General features: G+C 40.5%; 1 protein-coding gene across 2 annotated transcripts in view; it reads left to right on the top strand.

The window, feature by feature from the left end:
* The window catches only part of P4ha1 (prolyl 4-hydroxylase subunit alpha 1), a 48,723-nt gene that overhangs the window by 14,565 nt on the left and 17,250 nt on the right, over nucleotides 1-16,908 (top strand). The window contains exons 4-9 of one of the 2 annotated variants that reach the window (XM_052163218.1): nucleotides 2,090-2,241; nucleotides 4,554-4,691; nucleotides 7,674-7,913; nucleotides 9,612-9,808; nucleotides 11,423-11,599; nucleotides 14,639-14,709. In XM_052163218.1, coding sequence (XP_052019178.1) covers nucleotides 2,090-2,241; nucleotides 4,554-4,691; nucleotides 7,674-7,913; nucleotides 9,612-9,808; nucleotides 11,423-11,599; nucleotides 14,639-14,709 — 975 coding nt within the window. Of the gene's footprint in view, nucleotides 1-2,089; nucleotides 2,242-4,553; nucleotides 4,692-7,673; nucleotides 7,914-9,611; nucleotides 9,809-11,422; nucleotides 11,600-13,652; nucleotides 13,724-14,638; nucleotides 14,710-16,908 lie in introns of both variants that reach the window. The other variant, XM_052163219.1, reaches the window with a different exon arrangement.

Here is a 16,908-nt window from a genome sequence, read left to right as displayed (position 1 = left end):
TGTGTAGCCCTGGCTGGCCTGAAACACACTGAGATTGGCCTGCTCTACCTGTTACGTGCTGGGATTAAAGGCATGCACTACCCTGCTGAGTCCTGTATGGCCATGCAGAAGGAACTGATTACACATTCCCATCCCTGGAGCAGAGCTAGCAGGGCATGGGTCTCCACTAGTGTTGATAGTTCCTAGGCATGAGGCTTGTTTGTATAATAATGTGCATATTTTTATGTTCCTTTTTTGGGGAATGCTCTCCCTGCCAAGGTTAGTGACTCCATGAAAATTAGAAACAGTCTAGGAGGCAAAGGTGTGTCCAGTGTTCTGAGCAAAAAATGGTAAATACTGAGACCTTCTGGCAGCCCTTAAGGCTGTGGGAAAGAACTCTGAAAACATGAGTCCAAAAATATAGGATTTCTCAACTATGCAAAATATAAGGATGCAATATGAACTATATGAGGGGCTTCACAGACCTAAAAGAACAGAGGCAGCTGCACTGTGAGCCAGCTTTTCAGAAAGATACTAAGGAAGGAGATAAAGAGATTCAGGGAACTTTGGTCAGAAAACTCAAGAATTACTTGACCTAACACAGCTCTTTTAGACTTTTTTCTAGAAGCTTTTCTGACTTTGACTGGAAAACACGTGAGCTATCCAGAGAGCTTTAGAATTTTTTCTAGCATGAGAGCTGTCTGAAGCGGAGAGCTATCCCGAGCAGAGTGCATAGCTAAGAGCTACCTGCAGAGCTGTCTGCAGAGCCATTGTGAGCAGAATGCAGAGCTGTCAGCTAGTACCCATTACTGACTTAGAGTTGTTCGTTGGCGTTCCCAAGCACCCCTTCCTCAGAAACCCCTCTCCAAGCCGAGGCTGGTCCTTGGCACCAGCCCACATGGCTCATGTTTCTGTTTTAAAATTCATATTCTACACAGGGTGTAAAGATTTGCTGTAAGTTCGCATAGTTGCACACACATGATTCCAGCACTGGGAGTAGAGGCAGGGAGATCACAAGTTAAAGGCCAATCTGGACTGCACAATACAATAAGACCTGTCTCAAAAAGCAAAGCAGCAATGACAAAAATAATTACTATGAATTAGGCTGGGCTCAGTGGCATGTGTCAGTACTTGCTGCTGCTCAAGGGGGTGAAGCAGGGGGATTCCTGAGCCCAGAAATTCAAGGTTAGCCTGAATAGTAACATAGCGAGATCCAGTCCTTAGAAAGAAAGAAATGTGTAAGGGGTTAGAGAGATGGCTCCACAGTTAAGAGATGAGCTTTCAAAGGACCCAGGCTCAATTCCAAGCACCCACATGGTGGCTCACAACTGTTTGAAACTCGAGTTCCAGGGGATCTGACATCTCTTCTGGCCTCTATGTGCACTAGGCATGCGTGTGGTAAACATTCATTGATGCATACAAAACACCATATACCATACAGAATATAAAAATAAGAAAAAAATACAAAAAAGTTTTTAGAATATAAATTGTTTTAAGTACATACTTAGCAGAATTTAGGCAGGGCCAGTTTATTTTTATTTTATTATAATAGTGATTTTTAGCTTTTTTGGACTTATGGGAAAATTAAAATTTTAAGTGATTAAATTTTAGCATTGTCTAAGATAAGGTTCCATTTGGGAGAAACAGTTTAAAACAAAAACATTGTGTTTTGATTCTTTAAGTTAGTTTTTTTTTCCTTCTGTATGATGTTGTGTTTTAGAGAGTCTTTATATTTTTACTTTAAAAAGAAAATGTAGACAATAGTTTTAAGTGAAAAGCTTATAATTAGTCTCATTTCCCAAGCACTTTACTTGATGTTTTTTTCCTTGGTACACTCTTTTTTGTGGGGTGGGGAGGGACTCCCTATGTAGACCAGGCTAGCCTTGAATTTACAGAGACCTACTTGCCTTTGCCCCTAAGTGCTGGGATTTAAAGCCTGTGCCACATTTGGGTGGGTGGGAAGTAGGGAGAGGTTGGGAAGGAAAACCATAATCAGAATATATTGTTTGAAAAAAAAAGTCTATTTTCAGAAACAAACAAACAAACAAAAAACCCATGTGCAGCCATGCCTGGTTTTTTAGTGCACTACTTCTGTGTTTGATATCTGCAGATGGGCAGAGAAGTTAGACCGGCTAACGAGTACAGCAACAAAAGATCCAGAAGGGTTTGTTGGGCATCCCGTAAATGCATTCAAGTTAATGAAACGTCTGAACACAGAATGGAGTGAGCTGGAGAGTCTGATCCTCAAGGATATGTCAGATGGTAAGTGTAAAGGGCGTCAGAACGAAAGCTAAACTAACTCAGCTCCTAAGTGCATCAAGTGCCTGTGATGCAATTGAAGGATTGTACGTGTGTTCGCTTTGACTAGAGATAATTGAAATCTGGAGCATTTATTCTAACAAAAATAGTAACTTCTAACATTTGTAACAACGTGGGTAATTTTACCTTTTGATCTTCAGAAATGATCAGATTATTTGACATCTAACTTCATTTCTAAGGGCAAAAACAGTGGCAGTTGTGTTACAAAGAGGAGTGTTAGCTGTGTTCTACCCAGGATTTTGTGGTTAGGGTTATTTTTCTTAATGTAGGCAATCAATTAAAGCATGTCCCAGGTGCTTACAGCCACAGCTCCAAAATGCGAAGTGTAAAACTTGAAAATCGTAAGATTTAAGTTTTGTGGCTCTCTGACTGGTAGAATGACCGCTCCGGTTGCCCTACTGGGGTTTGAGGCCCTTGTGTTGCAGCGTATCCCCGTCCTTGGTCCTTAGCCCGCTTTCTGAGTAACCTTTGGTCTTTGGCACACACACGCGGTCCACAAGTGCAGCTTTAAGATGCTGCAGTTGGATGTGTCAGAGAGAAGCAACAGTGTGTTCTTATAAGTGAAAGTTCTTGACTTTGAACTAAAGGTAAAGTGTATAGAAGTTGCTAAGATTCTTGGTAAGAATAAATCTCATGTTTATTAAATTGTGAAGGAAAAAGAAATTGTTTATAGTTTTCCTTTTGCACCTCAGATTACAAAAGCTGTGGCCACACTGCATGATGAGCATCTTGGTTAGCTAGAAAAGTTACTGAGAGTTTGCATGTGTGTAGAAGAAGAAACAATCTATAAAGTTTTGGTACCATCTATGCCCTCTTCCAGCTACTAAAAGTTTTGCATGTGCCTCCTGTGGGTAAGGAAGAAACACTACTACCTCTAGGGCCACGAAAAGTAATGGCGATGCCTGTGGGGACTAATTTACCATAGGCAGACTTTCCCATGTATCAACACCCTAAGAACAGCAGTTACAAGGAAATACACTCTTGTTTCTTCTTCTCCCCCTCCCCCCCAAGTAATGTCCTATAGTTCTTCTATAATGTGCACCTTGAGACTTTGGCATACACACACACACACACACACACACATATTTTTCTTTCTTTCTTTAGGAGACTTAAGAAACATACTTGGTTTTGTTTTGATTCGTAAGAAACATAGGTGCCAGGTAGAGTAGTGTGTATACCTTTAATCCCAGCACTCAAGTGGCAGAGGCAGGCAGATCTCTGTGAGGTCATGGCCAACCTGGTCTAGTGAGACCTTGTCTTGGAAAAGAGAACCATTATAGTTTTCTGTAAAACTTGCTTGTAGGATTTCTTGTGGAAATTGTTAGAGTTGACTCAAAGTAGAAGAGTTGATAGAGTGCCAGTCTTCTTTCAGCCAGCGGGTCACTTGTACATTTCCACTAATCAACTAATACCTGGTACTTACTGATCAAAGTACATGCAGTTGACAATAAGTTAATGAAACTATTTACAGTGGTGACAATTTGTGTTGTTAAATTTTAAACCACATTTTGATATTGTCTCTTTTTTAGGAGTATTCTTAATCCATTCTCCTTCGGGACTGTATAGTTCTTAAGTAATTTATTTGTTAGTTTGATTTTACCATATTTTATATAAATCCTGTAGTGTTTGTGTCTGTTAGGGAAAGGGTCCTGAGGACGGAACCCATGGCTTGGTGCAGTTTAGACCAGTACTCTACATAGCATTGATCTGTATCGGCCAACTTTCTATTTCTGTCTCTGTGTGTCTGTGTATTTTTTTAGACAAGGTTTCACTGTATAGCATTAGTTGGCCTGGAACTCACAGACTTTACCTGCCTCTGCGCCCACATGCTGCTGAGACTAAGGGCACGTGCGAGCATGCCTGGCTTCCTTGGGCATTTTGAGACAGTCTTTGTATTCCAGGTTGCTGGCACGCTTGTCATCCTCTTGTCTGTGGAGTTCTTGATTCAGAGGCGTATACTACCATCCTGGCCTCCGGGAGGGCTTGACTTGTTTTTTTGATCATTTTTTTTTATTTTGTATAAAGACAATTACTATTAGTAATTAATATTATTAGTTACTATTGGTAATTGGATCTTTACTAATGTCATGTGAGTTTTATAGTGACCTCACATTGCTTACATTTTAATGGGACTAGGGGTTGAAGTTAATGGTCTGTTCCATCTCAGTGTGTTTTTTCTTGTAAATGTAGACATTTCATGGTAAGGTAGAAAACTGGTAAGATATTTTTTAATACTCATTGTTTTCTCTTTCAAGGCTTCATCTCTAACCTAACCATTCAGAGGCAGTACTTCCCTAATGATGAAGATCAGGTCGGGGCAGCTAAAGCTCTGTTTCGTCTGCAAGACACCTACAATCTGGACACAAACACCATCTCGAAGGGTAATCTTCCAGGTGAGAGGACGCCTCCGTCCATGGTCATGTTTGTGGCTTAGCTGCTCTTCAGCCCACTAGGACAGTGTGCTTTTTTTTCATTAATTAATTAATTAATCAATTCACTTTACATCCCAATATCAGCCCCTCCTCTTCCTCCTTCTCTCAGGCTTCCCCTCACACAGCTCCTTCCCCATTCCCCCTCCCCTTCTCTGAGGAGGAGGAGGAGAAGGACTATGATTTTATAGCAGGATCCCCTGCAATCCAGGCTGGCCTCAAACTCAAGTTCATGGCAATCCTCCTGTTTTAGCCTCCTGAGTCTGGAATTTCAGGCATATATTACTATACCTGGCTTTTTTTTTTGTTTTTTGGAGACAGTGTCTCTCTATTTAGTCCTGGATGGCTTATAACTCACAAAGATCCATCTGCCTCTGCCTTCTGAGAACCACCTAAGAAAGGAATTTTAGTATATAAGAAAAACTCATTTTTCTGGTGTTTCTTTTAGAACATCTGATATTTCTTAAATGATTTGTGTGTAAAACCATAAGATGATTAATCATCAAAATTTTTATGTTTATTAACTAAAAGCTAAGATGTTCTGAATATTGGCAGATATTAAAAGGTTCTGTAGTATGAGGCTGAAGAGGTAGTTCAGTAGTTAAGAGCAGTGGCTGCTCTTCCAGAGGACTTGGATTAAATTCCTAGCATACACAATACAGCATATAACCATCTGTAATTCAAGTTCCAGAGGACCAGATACCTTTTTCTGATTTCCATGTACACTATGCACATATGTGGTACAAAACATACATTCAGGCAGAATGCACATACACAGGTTTCTTTTTAATTTAAAAAAAAAAAACTTCTATAGTATGAGACTATTAAATATAGTATATGACTTGTGGGCCAAAAAATTTAAGTTGCATTTGATTTAATTTGCTTCTGTCACTGTTTTTCATTATTACTGGAGAAATAAAATGTGTTGCCTCTGGTCAGACTGAAATTGGTTTTCTCAGTAACAAAATAAGACAGATGGTTATTGATAAAGATGCTTTCTTGTGTATCTCTCTTCATCTGGGATAGTCCTGGGATGGTAAATTTAATATATTATGTTAAGTAAGTTTTTAAAATAAACTGGAATACTTGCATAAGTATTCAGATTTATTATTTTATTTTCTATTTCTATTAGCACTACCTCTTAACATTTGATAAGATTATAACATATAAAAATTAGTTTCTGGTTTACAACCCTGCATTTAATAGACATTAATTATGTCATGTGTGCAGTTATTAATATCATTACAAAGATATAATAAGTAAGACAATACCTTTGCCAGCTAAGACACTTATGATCTCAAGATAACAATGCAGTGAATGCCTGTCTATAGAGAAAGCTGCCATTCAGTTAATTAACAGGTCCTTTGTATGACTTAACCTCCTTCCCCACCCCTTCCCTGTTTGATTCTCTCATTGCAGTTATCTTTGTCCCGCCCTGCCCCGCCCCGCCCCACCCCCCTCCTGTTCACCCGTAACTTATCTGTGCTTTCTCTCCTTCCCCATGGTCTTGTGTGCTGGGGACCTGTTATATCCACATATAGTCAGATACATATCACATTTGTCTTTTGGGGTTGGGATTTCCTTACTCAGGATTTTTTTTTCCCTAGCTCTTTCTGTCTACCTGTGGATGTTTTTTAACAGCTGAGCAGTGGGCTACATTTTCTTTAGTCAGTCATCTGTTGATGGACATCTGTTTCCAATCTGGCTGCCGTGAATAGAGCAGCAATGAACATGGTGGAGCAAGTGGCCCTGCTGTAGGATGTAGAGCCCTTAGGACATATGCCCAAGAGGGAAAATCACACCCAGAAGGAATAGATGGCAAGAAAGAATCAGACTCAGGGATAGAATAATAAAATAGAAACAACAGCAACAAAGAGAGCTGTACAAAGAATCTGTGAAAGAAGGAGTTGGTTCTGAGTGGTAAACCTTTAACCAAATTAACTGAGAGAGAGAGAGATCCAAATTACTCAAATTAGAGACAAGGGTGATGAGGACGGACACCGAGGCGTCTTTAAGAGGAGCCACGTCAGCAGTTTGTCCCCTCTCTTCCACTGTCCCCTCAGCTCTTGCTCAAGTGTCTCGTAAGCATTAGAGAGATGCCTCGTTTTTGTTGCTGCTTTTGAGACAGATACAGATGATTTCTGCTGTGCTATGGTATAGTGTAAGTTAACACATGTGTCATTTTGGTAACTTCATCTACTTCATATATACTTGATAAATGAAAACACATCCGCTCAGTAACCTGCTCAGAGGTTAATAATCATGTAATAATAATAATGTAACATATGCTGCATAATTTTGATCTAAGTCTTGTGTTCTTAAATTTCTTACATTTAATTATCCGTGTGTGTGTGTGTGTGTGCGTGTGCGTGTGCGTGTGTGTGTGTGTGTGTGTGTCTCGTATGGGTGCTCTGGCATGCATGTGGGAGGCAGAGGACAATCTGTGGAGTGGACTCTGCTTCCACTGTGAGTTTTGGTGATGAACTCAGGTCATCAGACTTGGCGCCTCATGCCGTTTCCTGCTGAGCGCGTCACTGGCGGCCGTAGGCCCTTTCGGCATAACTACTGTACCAGCTGTGTAATTCTTATTATGCTATGTTATTTTGTATGTTTGTGAAATTAGGCTAATTTTTGCTCTGTTTGTTTACTTACTTATTTGAGATAGGGTCACTCTATATAGCTCTGACAGTCCAGGAACTAGACCAGGCTGGCCTTGAATTCACTGAGAATTCACTGCCTGCCTTTACTTCCTAGTGCTGGGATTAAAGGCGTGTGCTGACACACCCAGCTAATTTTTGCTTTTCTTACAACTGAACAAATAATCCAATGTTCAAAAGAAAGTGAAGAAGTACTTGGGAAGTTATGTAACCCTATATAGTACAGTATGAAGGTTGCTAATGCTCGGGGCCTTTTGGTTTATTTGTTTGATTTGTTTTATTTTTATAGGAGTGCAACACAAGTCTTTTCTAACAGCCGAGGACTGCTTTGAGTTGGGCAAAGTGGCCTATACGGAAGCAGATTATTACCACACAGAACTGTGGATGGAACAGGCTCTGATGCAGCTGGAGGAGGGAGAGGTCTCTACTGTAGATAAAGTCTCTGTTCTAGATTATTTGAGCTATGCAGTGTACCAGCAGGGAGACCTGGATAAGGCACTTTTGCTTACAAAGAAGCTTCTTGAACTAGGTATGTTGTCGGGTCATGTTTACATTGGTTCTACTGGGGATATATATATCTTATCTGCATATCTACTTGTCAGCCAGGTGCTTCTGTAAGAAGTCTGCAAGTCTCCAGAAGACATACTTTGTCCTCTCACTACCTGTTCTCAGATTAAATAGTAACCGAGGCTTCACCTAATATACCACAGCGCTTGCTGTGTTCTCTGGTGGGTTTTCTCCGGGAATTTAAAAATTGGAACTAGCCGGGCAATTGTGGTGCACTCCTTGAATCTCTAGCACTTGGGAGGCAGGGGCAGGTGGATCTCTGTGAGTTCAAGGCCAGCCTGGTCTACAGAGTGAGTTCCAGGACAGCCAAGACTACACAGTGAGGCCATGTCTCAAAAAACAAAACAAAACAAAAAATGAGTAAATAAGAAACGGAGGAGTGGCCCCTTGTTCTGGAAAGACTCAGTGAAGCAGTATAGAGCAAAATCAGAACAGGGAAGTGGGAAGGGTTGGGTGGGAAAACAGGGGGAGGGAAGGGGACTGATGGGACTTTCGGGAAGTGGGGGGTCCAGAAAAGGGGAAATCATTTGAAATGTAAATAAATATATTAATAAATTAAAAAAATGTTTAAAAAATAAAATAAAAAAAAGAAATATCAAGCCTAGATGAAGAACTTGGTAGAAAATGTTTACTAACCATGTGGCCAAAGGAAATGTTATTAATACAGAAAAAGAGGAATCAACTATTTTTGTTTCATTGTAATATATACTCCCTTTTCTATACATTAACTTTTCTCTCTTTCAAAATTAGGCTTTTATTATATATCATAGCATATATTGTGAGCAGTTTCAGAAGAGCTAGAAATACTTTATAAACTAGCACTTTAATGCCACAAATGATGTCTCTAACTTCCTGTTCTTTTTGTTTCTGTCTGTGTATGGTTGGTTGCACTGGTTTACTGAAAGGTAGCTAAAAATTATCAGTAGCAATTTCTGAGACAGTTAGTGGATTTTGGCATGTTTGAAAATTATATATTCAGTTTCCCCTTTTCTTCTTACTTGGAAATTTGGAGCTGAAGTCTACTCAGCCCTCAGATGTATATTGGTCTGCATTTTGCTGTGGTGAGAATTAGTTATGAAGTGGGTCTATTCTGTCTTTATAATAGTGATTACTTTGGAGCCACAAAATTATCTTTTCCACCATTACTTAAAATACACAAATGAGTAAGACTAAGGTTTTTTTTTTTTTTTTTCTCTAGACAGTGTTTTCCTGTGTGTCCCTGACTGTCTTGGAACTCACTGTGTAGCTTAGGCTGGCCTTTAACTCAGAGACCCTCCTGTCTCTGCCTCCTGAATGCTGGAAGTAAAGGCACGTGTAGCCACGCCCAGCTGAGTAAGACTCTAACTGACCATTGTTTTGGGGCTGATTAGTAAAGTTCTCAAAGCAGAAACAGTAATTGATGTCTGAAGGTAGAGACCTGTTCTGTCCCCAGAGCTGTTTCTAGACAAGGCAACTGTGTGTCCTGATTAACTGGACATCATCATTGTACTGGTTTCATCTTGTTTTGGCAATAACTTTGGCACTATGAGTGCCTCCTTTCTCAAAAGTGTCTGAATTGGGAAGATAAACTTTATGTAATATAAACTATTTATATTGCTATTTTCTGATGATTAAACAACTGTAAACTTGCCTACATCCACACTTTATTTCTCTCTATTAGATCCTGAGCATCAGAGAGCTAATGGTAACTTAGTATATTTTGAGTATATAATGAGTAAAGAAAAAGATGCCAATCAGTCTACTTCGGGTGACCAATCTGATCAGAAACCTACACCAAAGAAAAAAGGGATTGCTGTGGATTACCTGCCAGAGAGACGGAAGTACGAAATGCTGTGCCGTGGGGAGGGTATCAAAATGGTAAAGTGGAAAAAGTCAATCGTGTGTGTGTGTGTGTGTGTGTGTGTGTGTGTATCTGTGTATGTGTGCTGGTGTGTGTGAATCTGTATGTGTTTGTACATAGTACTAGAGGGATTCAAAGCTTTTTATACTGTAGGCTCTGTGGTAAAACTCAGCATGACTGCCCAAAATAGAATGCGGTGTGCCTACCATGGCACATCATGGCATTGCATCAAATTAATCCCCCAAATTAACTGATAATAGTTAGTGAATTTTTAGAATATTTCCAAATTGTAAACTCTTAAAAAAATGTTTAATTTTTTTTCTCTACCAAGCAACTAAAGTGAGGCTTTCTGTTTTGATGTTGAAGAGTGCGGAGAGCCTAGTGGCCGACTGCAGATGTACACTGCACCAGTGTGGACATGGCCACGGACTGACTTACCTGGAGCCAGTGAGCCGAGTGCGAATGAGTAGACGCCCTCAGCTTCCCCACTCGTGGCATCTCTGAGGTGGAGCGTGTGATGAAATCCATACACCCCTCTGTCACTGAGAAAGTGCTCAGAAAGACTGGCTCACGGGGCCAGAGATTGCCAGTCCATACACTAGAATGGGCCTATGGCAAAGCAGGACATCGTGGAGAGGGCGTGTGTTGGAGCAGAACTACTGATTCACAGCGACTCAGCCACAGAGAGCAGCAGGGAGGGGACTCACAGTGTCACCTGGGCACACCCAGTGACTTTGCGTTAAGCCTCATTTCTTAAAAGCTCTGCCTTCTACCAACCACACCACAGGCTAGAGACCAAGCCGAGAATTTAGGATTGATCTAGATTCAAACTCTAATGATATATAGCTTTTAGAGATAAGACCTCAAACTGACTAGAAGCCCTGATACACATGTATAGAAGTTGTATAATAATATCAAATGTCTAGTTAGTCCTCAGATATCCAGTGGTGAACTGTGTCTGTCTATCTGTTTTGGAAACCCAGGATCTCCTAAATCAACAATTATTGGCTTGACATTCAGTATCTTATTCATTATGGAGGTTTGACCTCATGCTTGTTACTGAGACCGCCTTCTTCCCCAGAAAGTTCTTTTTCATTATCTTCACTGCTGGGGATTGAACCCGGTGTCTTTGATATGTCAGGTGACCAGTCTGCCTGTGCCCCCAAACCCTAAGAATCATTGATGACATTTTAAAGATCCTAAATGGGTGTTGGTTTGATGCAAAACATGTACAGGGCACTGCTGCTTTGTGTGCAGCTCCAGAGGTCATCTGTGTGTGTGTGTGTACACACATCATCATTGTTGCAGAGATGATCTGTGTGTGTACACACATCATCATTGTTGCAGAGATGATCTGTGTGTATGTACACACATCATCATCATTGTTGCAGAGATGATCTGTGTGTGTACACACACACATCATTGTTGCAGAGATGATCTGTGTGTGTACACACACATCATTATTGTTGCAGAGATGATCTGTGTGTGTGTACACACATCATCGTTATTGTTGCAGAGGTTATCTGCGTGTGTGTGTGTGCGCGCGTGTCCAAACACCGTTATTGTTTGTAACTCACATAGGAAAGGACACTGAGCAATTCTAACACATTTATTACTTTCCTTATATGTAGACTCCCCGGAGACAGAAAAGGCTCTTCTGCCGCTACCATGATGGAAACCGGAATCCTAAGTTCATCCTGGCTCCAGCCAAGCAGGAGGACGAGTGGGACAAGCCTCGGATTATCCGTTTCCATGACATTATCTCTGATGCAGAAATCGAGATTGTCAAAGATTTAGCAAAACCAAGGGTAATTTTTTCTTCTTAGTTTACTGAATGTATGTGTTAATCTTTTCTTTCCAAGGCGACAGGAAGGATAACTGGGGTGGCCATAACTTCAGATGGTTTTAACCGTTACTGCCTGAACACAAAGGTATTAACTTAGAGTTTACAGGAGTTGTCTCAGTTTGTTGTCAACACAGGTAACACATCCTGTAGCTGGGCTTGAAACAGTGGGTAATGAAAACCATAGATTTGTGCGCAGACACAAAGACTCTGCGGTTCGCTGTCTCACTGAAAGGCCTTTTGCACATCTTATAGCTCTCAGTCCCACTCAAAGCTCAATTTTTCATACCTAGTATTAGGCATAATAATAGTAGAAAATATATTTAGGAACAGATATCTTGCTAGTTGTAAAATAGCATTATAATTTCCTAATTTTAGTTTATTATTATTTTGTTAAGTTTTTCTTTTATGTGTATGGGCGTTTGTTTTGCATGCGTGTCTGTACCATGTGCATGCAGTGCCCATGGAGGCCAGAGAGGGTCAGACCCTCTGGTACTGGAATTATAGATCGCTGTGTTCTGCCGTGTGGTGCAAGGAATCGAACCTCAGTGCTCTGCAAACAAGTGCTCCGAGCTGCTGAGCATGTCCAGCCCCCTTGATCTTCATTAGTAAGGGAAATAGTTGGATGTGAATTCTGCCCTTCCAGTGTTTGGCACAGACGCTTGTCTTTTGTGTGAGCGTGTGGAGACTTACCTCTCTGCCCTTGCCTTTTCCCATCATCTTGTTCTTTTAAAAGTACGTCTTATTAAAGGAAAAATGCAAACGTTTGTAGATATTATTAAATACATTCTGATTATTAGTTTTTCTTCTACAATCTGTAGAGGTTGATCCCTTTCTATAAAGGCCGAGGTAGCAAATGTTCTTGAGGGCCATGTCACCTTGAGGTCTCTTGTCACAACTGCTCAGCTCTGCCATCTGGTGTAAGGCAGCCGAAGAAAACAGGAAAATAAATGAGGTGCTTATGGTAGAATCAAGACTTTATTTCTAAAAGCTGATGACAGCTTATTTGGCTGGTGGTTTTGCTGGCTGGGTGTGTACATACTTAGATAAATTTGAAATTTATTTGATTACGTACCCAACTTAACACTTTTTTTTTCTTAGATCATGTAGTTTTTGTGATGCATGTGGGTGCTGACCAGGAATCTAGCAAATCAGCTGCCAAGCAGAACACCTCCTAAAATTATTCCATATTTTCTCATTCTCTTTTGAATTCCTAACTCAGTCCTTTATTTACAGTCAAACTCAGTGTACCAGTATTTCTTGGTAGAATATTTGTTAAGAATTCACTTTTGAGATGGAAGGCTTCTTCATAGGAAATATCTTAGTTGAGATTATTTTTGATCAGTAAATTTAGTGGCAATGAAAGTTAATTTTTCTGTTACTTCAGCATCACCCATTTAAAAACATTTTTGTGTAATCTTGACTGTCAGCATTTCTGTTAACATTACATTCCTTTTACGTGTGTGGCTGCAGAAAGGCTATTTTACTGTACATATTATTGAGTACATACTTTCTTTTGAAAAGAATGACTTTAAAACAAATTTTAGACAATATTGACCTTGTGATCATGTTGTCTCTGGAGTTACAATCTGAGGTTTTAGAGTCAATTAATTAATTACAAATGGCCATTCTTTTTTTTTATTTACATTGCAAATGATTTCCCCTTTTCTGGGTCCCCACAAATGGCCATTCTTATAACTATAAATAGTACTTTGCATTTTAGAAACTTTTCTTCACACTATCAGCGTTCTGTTCTACCGAGAGGATTAATTCCAACCTGTTTGTTTGCATGGCCTCTGTTCATGCAGTGAAATGCAAGTAAAATAATTTTTAAGAAACACAAAACTCACTGGCTTTCAAGGCTCAACACAAGGTGATTGGAAGGGTACTGAATTATTTTCTATTCACCCTCTTTTGTTTGAAGAAGAAAGCAAAGAAAACCCAGTCTTCTGGCTGGCTAGGTAAATGTGATCATTTTTTGTCTTGTAATGCAACTGTTCTGACGGTTGGCTTCACAGCTGAGGCGAGCCACCATTTCAAACCCAGTAACAGGAGCCTTGGAGACGGTACATTACAGAATTAGCAAAAGGTAAGATTGGATGCCGCATATTTTTCCTCCTAATGAGTGTTTTGAACATCCTACCAGAATTGTAACAGAAGTGGATCATCTCCAGCTCCAGTGGCCGCCTTGCACTCCAGCCCAGCACAGGGATGAGCGCTGGAGTTTCATGGGGCCTTCCCTTGACTAGAAGTTCTGCTTTGAATCTCTGATTGGTCTCACGTTTCAGGAACTAAGTGCATTGTAATGATCAGGTATTAAATACTCAGGACATTGCCTGGTCCTTTCCTTTTCCCTTTGCTGTGAGAGTATGAAAGAAAGAAAGAAAAAGAAGCAGTGCTACACACACACCATCCCTTGTGGTGATTGTCCACCATTGTCTTTTGCCTCCATTCTGTCCTTGTCATATGGAGTAAAACTGGTCTAAAGTTTTTTTATTTAAAAACAAAAAAATCACCAGCCCACACATTGGCTGTGGGAAAAGCAGCTGTGCTTCTGAGCTCAGCCTTCCAAACCACTTCTTACCTCCACTGACTTGGATAATTTAGAGAAAAAACCTATTTGTCTTGATGAAAGTTTTAAAATAATCAGCTCATTTAGAGTACTTGTTGATCTAGATTTGAAGCATTAAACTTCTGGCCTTGGGAGAGCCCCTGTGAAGCCCACTGCTCAGAACACTCACATACAGCCTCAAGGGTTTTAGTTTTAAAAAAGTGAAAGGACAATAAATACATTTGCAGTCAAATTCTGTCAACCGTCTTCTCCTGACGCAGAAGCGGCTGTTCTTGCCATCCTTCTGGGTGTTTTGCTGATTCGAACCATTACCCACCAGGCAGACCAATCTGAATCCTTCCAATCACCTGTGGCTTGGCAAAACACAGAGCTCAAAGCCCAGACGGCCTGCTGGAGTGTAAGCCTTGTCCTTTCTCTTTTTTCTTTTTGTAGCTGAGCCGAGCTACAGTACATGACCCTGAGACGGGGAAATTGACCACAGCACAGTACAGAGTATCTAAGAGGTAAGGGAGAACGGACAGAACTGGAGGCTTATTTGGAGTGTTCTTTCTAATCTAATTTTGACAAGATATATAATATAGTTTTTAAGATTTAGATTTCAGGTGAAGCTTTTGGTATCTGTGCTTGACTTTCATGATGGACCAATAAACAGATACAGGCAGTTATATGTGTTTTCTAGTCATTGATTAGTATAAAATGCCCCGAGAGGCTCTGGCAGAGGTAACTGACAGGGAAGAACTTCTAAAAGGCTGTGCACAGAGCAAGGTCCAAGGCAAACTCTGCCATGAAGCGGGGGCTAATCTACGGGTCACTAGTAACTGTTGAAGAAATGCCTAGAAGGAAGCTTCTACAAGCCAGTCTAAAGATCCCTTGCTTTTAGCAACATTGAGAAGTAACTTTTAGAGTTAACCATAGTGCAGCTCAGCTGCATAACTCAGAGTTAGGGCTGAGTGGGTTAGTATAGCATTGACCTCTCCGTTGACTCACGGGATAAAGGCTTCTCAGACCAGAGTGAAAACAGAAATGTCATTGCACTCAATTGTTTTAGTCTAACCCTAAGTAATATTTTTCCACAGATGCAGCAATTACAGAAATAATAAGCATTTAAATTTATACATGCCCATCTTGTTATTTATATTGATAGTAATCAATCAGTTGCTTAGATTGATGTGTATAATAACAGTTGAAATAACTCAATTAGAAGCCAGTAATTTTTGAGACTGTTCTAAAGTTTTTTGATGAGTCCGTGTGAGTCTGGGTGTGTGCCTGGCACAGTGGGCATGTAGAGGCCAGAGGGTCTCTGCGTCTGAGTCTGGTCTCGCCTTCCGACTTGTTGAAGTGTGGTCTTGCTTTCTGTGTGCCATGCTGTGTACTTGGGACTGCCTGGCCCCGAGGTTCCAGGTGACTGAATTTTCTGACTTTACCTCTCATTTTTGCATAGGAGGGCTAGATTACAAATGTTTTGTTTCATTTTTTGAGACAGGAATTCTCTAAGTAGACCAGGCTGACTTTGAACTCACAGAGATCTGCCTCCTTCTGTCTCTGAGTGCTGGGATTAAAAGCATGAACCACCTCTGCCTGGCCAGGTGTGGATTTTGTTTGCTTGTTTGCTTGTTTGTTTGTTTGTTTTTATGGAGATGGGACTCAGGTTTTCACGGTATGATCTTGTACCTGAGCTACTTTCCTAGCCCTGAAGATATTATTTTTAACATGAGTATTCATGTAACAGGAAATATAAATATTTTTGTACTAGAGAACTACAGTGTGATGAATGTACTTTTTGGTATAAAATTAGAACTCTAGAGTAAGATTTCTCAATATCAACATTTTTGATACTAAAACTTTTTTTGTATAGAATTTTTTTTCTTTTTTTTTTTTTAACTGTTACTTTATAGTACTGGGAGTTGAACCTAGGGCTTCTAGCTGGGCAAGCACTCCACCACTGAAATATGTTCCCTATCTGAGGTCTAAGGTGTAGCCCAGGCTAGCACTTGACTTGATTGACCATCCTGCCTTATCCTCTTTAGCATTTGCCTATTGGCCAGTGCCACCGTGGTTGGCAGTTGATCCTTTGAATCAGGTCATTCTGTGTTGGTGGTAGCTCTTTGAGCAAGGTTAGTAGCACCTCTGGCCCTCACTACATGTCACAGCTGGAGGAAGGAGTAGGGAAGGTTAGGTTGCTTGCTGTGCCCTGGTAGGACAAGTCCCCACTACCACCTTCCGGGCGCGCGCCCCCCCCCCCCCTCCCGTGTTGAGAACCACTGACTAAAGGTCAGTGAAAATGCAAGGTCAGGATTCAGGGAGGGGCAATGGTGTGAGATTTCCAAGCATCGTGCTCATTTAAAAAAATGTTTTAGATTGCACTTTATCTATATATATGTGTGCATATGCACATGTTTATGTGCATGTATGTATCCATATGTGGTTACACACATGCAGCATGCCGTGCATATATGATCAAAGGACATTTGGTAAGCTAGTGTGATGGTGCATGCACTCAGGAAGCATTAACCTCATGAGTTAAAGGCCAGAAGTCATCAGGTGTGCCAGCACTTGTGCACCTTGGTGGCCCTGTTCCTGTCCCGTTCTTAAAGCCAGATAATACTGAGATAATAGCCACACATCACACCAGTGTGGGGTTAAGTGTCTCTTTTTTTTTTTTTAAGATTTTTTTATTTTATGTATGTGAATACACTGTTAAT

This window comes from Apodemus sylvaticus, chromosome 19, assembly GCF_947179515.1.
Source record: "Apodemus sylvaticus chromosome 19, mApoSyl1.1, whole genome shotgun sequence".
NCBI lineage: Eukaryota > Metazoa > Chordata > Mammalia > Rodentia > Muridae > Apodemus > Apodemus sylvaticus.
The sequence above is the reverse complement of the archived record's forward strand: the minus strand, read 5'-3'. Positions and strand labels throughout refer to the sequence as shown.